Raw genomic sequence first — 5,960 nt, 5'->3', positions numbered from 1 at the left:
CCACTGAGCCGATGCCCAGTTCTGTGGTGGTTGTGTTTTTTTTTTTCTTTAAAGTTTTTTCTTTTATAAAGTAACATAACTAACAAATAGAGGGTTGAACCTCATGAAGTCAACAGGAAATGCTCAAAGGTGGCTTGTTCTGGTGGAATGTCTGAAAAATAGAAAGTACCTGGTACTGTGAACATATGTTAGAGGCTTTTCAGAATCTAGGGTGAATTAATATTTATGGCTGTTGTTCTGAAATTAAAACTGAAATAATTATAAACCCCATGAGAAATAAAATGGTAAAACAAATATATATATATATATATATATACTTAAGTTTTAGTTATGTGTACGTGTGTGTATCTTTCTGTGTATGTGCACATGTGTGTTGCTATCCACTGAGGTGAGAGAGGATGTTGGACCCTTTGGAGCTGGAAGTTGCAAACTACCACGCTGGTGATGGGATCTGAACTCAAGTCCTCTGCAAGAGCAGCAGGTACTCTTAATCCCTGGACCATCACTCCAGCACACTTGCCCCTCACTCTCTGCCATTTTTTATTTTTTTGAGATATGGTCTCATGTATCCTAAGCTGGTTTCAAACTCACTACTTAGCCAAGGATGATCTTGAACTCCTGGTCCTCCTGCCTCCACTTTTTAAGTTCTGGGTTTACAGCTATGTACTACCACTTCCAGGCTCAGCTGTGGTGATTTTACCCAACATTTTAAGTTAGATTTATTCATTTTATTTTGTGTGAGTGTTTTCCTGAGTGTGTGTGTGTGTGTACATGCATGATGCCTGTGAAAGTTAGAAAGGGCATTGGATTTTCTGGAACGGGAGCTATAGATGTTGATGAAGCATCATGTTGGTGCTAGAATTGAACCTGGGTCCTCTGCAAGAACACCTGCTCCTAACTGCTCTGTCACCTCTCCAGCCCAGTTGGGCTCTGAGTGCAGCAGGCAACACAACAGAGCTGTGACCATAGGAGAACCTTCAAGACTCCAATACCCATTAACCTCCAGGAGGGACAGTTCCCACCACGGGCAGAGAGGCCTCCAAGAGTTTCTGTTCACACCCAGGCTCTGGAGCTCCTAGGTAGGATGGGTGTGATCCCTGGGCATGGTCTGACCTTCCGTTTTCCGTAGCACCTCCAGCAGGAAGCTTCCCTCTTCCAGGATCCGCTCCTCGATGCTCCTTTTTCCCATCCCAAAGTTGCGCAGGATTTGGACCGAGAACCTTCTGAGGGCCTTCCAGCGCTCTCCATTGGAGAAGGCAATGCCTGGGGAGGGGAAGGAGAATGGCAAACTCAGCAGCCAATCAGCCCACCCTGAACCACAGCTACCTATTGGAGTCATCTCTTCCTGATGGCCTGTCGGGTGAGGGTTCAGCCTGGGTGGTGGTGGTGCACGCCTTTAGTCCCAGCACTTGGGAGGCAGAGGCAGGAGGATCTCTGTGAGTACGAGGTCAGCCTGGTCTACAGAACAAGTTCCAGGACAGGCTCCAAAGCTACACAGAGAAACCCTGTCTCAAAAAAAAAAAAAGGTGATATGCAAAAGAAGGATTCAGTTTAGAATCTCATCTCTGATTTTCTAGCAAGGCTTTCCTGACCCTCGGGGTTGGGCCAGCTGCCCCCTTTGGGTATTACAGGGTTCTGGACTTTTCTTATCAGGTCACCTTGCCTCCAGATTCCCCTCTAAAGACCTGGTCCTTTCGGACTATCAGAAAGGCAGGGTGAAGACCTGTAGTTCGTGCCACTGTGACCTTGGCATTGTCACCAGACCTGCTGCTGATTGCTTATTGACAACTGAGAGCACAAATAAGAGAGATAAGCAAGAAAAGTAAATACTGGGACACCGGGAGACACCCCAGAACAAGCCTGGTCTCTCAGCCTTTGCACAACCCTCTGCAGAAGTCAGTCTCTTCCCTGCTTTTTGATTTTTGGTACTAGGACTGATTGCACCAAGGTCTATGCAGATGTCAGGCAAGTACCCTGTCACTGAGCCACATCTCAGACACCCCTTTTACTTTTGTTCTTGACAGTGTCTTCCTATATAGCCCTGGCTGGCTTGAAACTCATCATGTAGACCAGGCTGACCTTGAACTTGCGAAGATTCCTGTGCTTCTGCCCATCAAATGCTGGGATTACAATGACGGAATGTCATGCCTGACTCTTGTTTCTACCTCTACTTTTATTATTATTATTTGTTACATTTATTTATTTTATGTATGTGTGTGTGTGTGTGTATGTGTGTATGAGTGTGGGTACATATGTGCCATGGAAGTCAGAGAATAACCTGCAGAAATCAATTTTCTCTTTCTACCATATGTGCTCCAGGGACTGAACTCAAGTACTTAGGTTTAGCAGCAAGCACCCTTACCTCCTGAGCAGTTTCCCTGGTCCCATATTATCATTATTACTATTATTATTATTTATTAACATTAGTGGTCTTTCTCGATCACCTTCCTCATCTGTTTATTGAGGCAGTGCATCTCACTTGAGTCCAGAGTCTGCCAACCCAGTTACTCTCGCTATGCAGCTCTGGGGATCCCTTGTCTCTGCCTCCCATGCGCTGGGATTGCAGACAGCAGCTATGCCCACTTGGGGATCCGAACTTTCAGCCTCAAGCTTCTGCAGCAAGTGTTTTATCCTCACAATCATCTCCTCAGCCCTAGAACACTTTCACCCCTCTTGACCTGACTAGTCATCTTCATCACTTTAGGCATCAGATAGGAGGGCCTCTGGGACAGGAATTCCTCCCTGGCTAGGTCAGGCACTTCCTTTGGGTTCCTGCAGCTCCCCAGCCCAGTTCTGATCATGATAGGATGTCACAATCTCATGATGGTCTGTGTTTCTCATTGAACTAAGAATCATGAAGTAAAGACTTTGATTTCTTTAAAGAAAAATGATGATTCCTTTTGACATAGTCGAGAATTAGTCATTGAGGAAGAGAGAAGAAGATGAAGGAGGATGAGGACCACCAGGGTAAGGAGATAGCTTGGTGGGTAAGCTGCTTGCCACAAAAGCATGAGGATCTGAGTTCTATACCCTATACCAATGTTTGCTTGGGTGTGACCATGACTGTATTCCCAGTGCAGGGTGATGGAGACAGGTGCAGACAGATCCTATCTCAAAAACCATGCAAACAAACATCCCTTTCCCCAAATAAGATGGAATTTGAAATGGGCAACATGGATTGTAGGTCTGTTAGAGACTGAGGATGGGTTGAGGTAGACAGGAGGGGACACAGGTCAGTACTTGGCTACTTGACTGAATGGAAATTTGATGATGTGATTTAGACAGAGTAAGGATTGGGGTGAACAAGAGATTGGAGCAAGCAGATATGGAGGTTGGTATGGCTGTTCAGCTCATGGTGGAAATGGGAGTCGGGGGTGCGATAGGTCCCCCCCCCCCAGGATCACTTCTGCTTCTTGATGAGGTCGTTAGTGAGATCTGCAGCTCTGAATGTCATGGAGATGACATCGCTCACCCTTGCTCCCTGCCTAGATCTGCGAAAGTCTAGAGGATAGAGGAGATGGGGGCAGGCTTACCATCACCCTTAGTGAAGTTGAAGAAGACCGGGTATGAGCCGCGGCCACTGAACTCCTCCCCTTTGTCCACAAGAGCCTCCTTCACAGTTTGGTATCCACTGAGGACCACCACTCGCCTAGGCCCCAGGTACACCGTGTACACGGACCCATACTTCTTACTGAGCTGGAGGTAGGAGAGAACATTTACTGGGGGCTTGGTGATTATGGGGCCCCTTTCCTCCCCATTGCCCTTGACCAAAGGTGAGTCCCCTGCACCTTGGTGAGTGAGGTCAACAAGTCTTGGGAGCGAAGCTGCAGCAGGTTTCCCAGGATGGGGAGAGGTTTAGGTCCTGGAGGCAGCTGGCCCTTGCCCCATGAGGTGAAGGTCAGGGACAGAGAGATGACAGCCAGGAGGAGAAGCAAGATGGCTGTGCTCACACCATCCATGCTGAAGGCAGCTGCAGTGCCTGTGGGGGGAGGGCAAAGGGAAAGGGAGAGAGTGGAAGCCCTCCGTTATATTCTTCTGGAATTTTCCTCTCTTGGGTCCAGGCAGTAGGGGTAGTGGAGAGAAGGAGATGCAGAGTGAGATCAGAGGGCTAAGAGGGAGAGGAGGAAGGAAGGGAGAAGGGTGTTCGAAGATGCAGACAAATTGCCAAAATGTAAAAATGAGAAACGGGGTGCAGACAGTGGAGACAGATGCTACCTAAGAAACAGAGATGGAGAAACACACAGATAGTGAAGTGGGAAACAGTGCAATCCATGTCTTAACAGTTTATGTGGCTGTATTATCTATCTATCCACATACAGATATATAATCTATATTATTTATCTATCATCTATCTATCTATCTATCTATCTATCTATCTATCTATCTATCTACCTACCTATCTACCTATCATCTCTTATCTGTCTCTCATCTGTCCATTTTAAACCATCCATCAAAACACTGGCTCTCACAAAGAGAAATAACAAAAGACAGACACACAGATGGGTACAGACAAATTAAGACTTTTCTATAAAAGAAAGAAAGAAGAGTAAAGTCACAGGAGAGAGGCTGACAGATGAGAGAGAGCGAGTGAGCAAGTGTGTAAGACAGAGAGAAGAAGAGAGATGGAGTTGAACAGACAGATACACACACTTTTTTTTTGGTTCATTTAGTAAGACAGGGTCTCACTCTGTAGCCATGCTGTCTTCAGATTTATAACAACCCTCCAGCCCTATCCTCTTGTGCTGGGATTACAGGCAAGCACTGCTGTACCTAGCTCAGATATGCATACCCAGGAACAGCGGCAGGCATGCCTGCAATCCAGCACTAGGGAGGCAAAAGCAGGAAGACCACTAAAGGTTTGAGGCTTGCCTTATCTAATATAGTGGGTTTTCAGTCAGCCAAGAGCTATGCATCAAAGCCCTGTCTCAAACAAAACAACCCCTTCAAATAAAAACAACAACAACAACAACAAAAACTAGCTAAAATCAAACCAGACAATAACCAAAAAAACCCCCCAAACAAACAAACAAAAAACAAAACAAAAAACCAAAACTACCCAGAGATAGATACTACAAAATAAAGGCTCCTAAAAGACATACATTAAAACTACACATATGATATTGCTATTTGTCATGTTAAGAAGAAAAAAAAATGAATAAAAAGGAGGGACTGACGGGAGAATGAGAGACTGAGAGCCCTGCTCCCCACAGGGCCTGAGGAACGGTAGACACCACCTGAGACAGGCACAAAGTCCCAGAAGAGCTCCTCCAAGATGAAGTCAGCACCCTCTCTTGGGAGCTACCCTCACCTGTGTCCCAGTTTCTGCAAGAATGTTCTGGAGCTCTTGTGTGTGCTGGGGTATGGGGGGGGGGCAGCACCTGCTCTTAAGTTGTCCCTTTCCACGCCCCTCCTCTGCCCTGCCCCCTTGCCTGGTTCCTCCATGTGCTTAGTCCCCTCCTACCAGCCCGTCATACCGTTCCTGTAGACCCTGGGCTGTCAGCCAGCTGGCCAGGTGGGGCGAGTGGGGGCCACACCTCTACAGCCCTCTGAGCTTGACTGGGCCTACTGGCCCAAAGGCTGACCTTAAATCTCCTCGCTGTGGTCAGTGCTTGCTATTTGCCTTGGAATAGGGCAAAGGCTTCTCAACTTTGGGTCTGGTTCTCAAGGAGGAGGAGGAGTTGGGGTTATGGGGTGTTGGCCAAGAAAATAATGGGCCAGGGAGGGAGTGTTGAAGATCCAGTCCTGGACCGAGTCCTGTTTTGGGCCTCCTCTGTTCTGTTTGTAGGTTCAAGTCCAGTTTTGCCACTCCAGCCAAGGGGCCTTGTGTAAGGCCGGTTCCCTCCCTGTAGAGTTCTCATTTCCCTGGGTCCTCCTTGAGTTCTCCATGTCTTGTGGTCCGTCTCTGGAATTCGCTATGAATTTCCCTCTGTCTCTCTTGGTCTCACAATAAAGGATCCTGA

The 5,960-nt window shown here is 47.1% G+C and overlaps 1 protein-coding gene across 2 annotated transcripts in view; it reads right to left on the bottom strand.

Annotated features, from left to right (window-relative positions):
- The window catches only part of LOC102001904 (cytochrome P450 2F2), a 13,509-nt gene extending 7,947 nt beyond the window's left edge, over window positions 1-5,562 (bottom strand). Inside the window, exons 1-4 of one of the 2 annotated variants that reach the window (XM_013355339.2) lie at window positions 5,475-5,562; window positions 3,789-3,979; window positions 3,534-3,696; window positions 1,114-1,263 (exon numbers count right to left, since the gene is read on the bottom strand). In XM_013355339.2, the coding sequence (XP_013210793.1) occupies window positions 1,114-1,263; window positions 3,534-3,696; window positions 3,789-3,959 (484 nt within the window). In that variant the 5' untranslated portion in view covers window positions 3,960-3,979; window positions 5,475-5,562. Of the gene's footprint in view, window positions 1-1,113; window positions 1,264-3,533; window positions 3,697-3,788; window positions 3,980-5,308; window positions 5,347-5,474 lie in introns of those variants that run through there. The other variant, XM_005371574.2, reaches the window with a different exon arrangement.
- Between the last annotated feature and the right edge of the window lie 398 nt (window positions 5,563-5,960).

The sequence above is a fragment of the Microtus ochrogaster genome, unplaced genomic scaffold (genome assembly GCF_000317375.1).
Source record: "Microtus ochrogaster isolate Prairie Vole_2 unplaced genomic scaffold, MicOch1.0 UNK115, whole genome shotgun sequence".
Taxonomy (NCBI): Eukaryota; Metazoa; Chordata; class Mammalia; order Rodentia; family Cricetidae; genus Microtus; species Microtus ochrogaster.
Note: the sequence above shows the minus strand (reverse complement) of the source record. Positions and strands in the feature narration are given on the sequence as shown.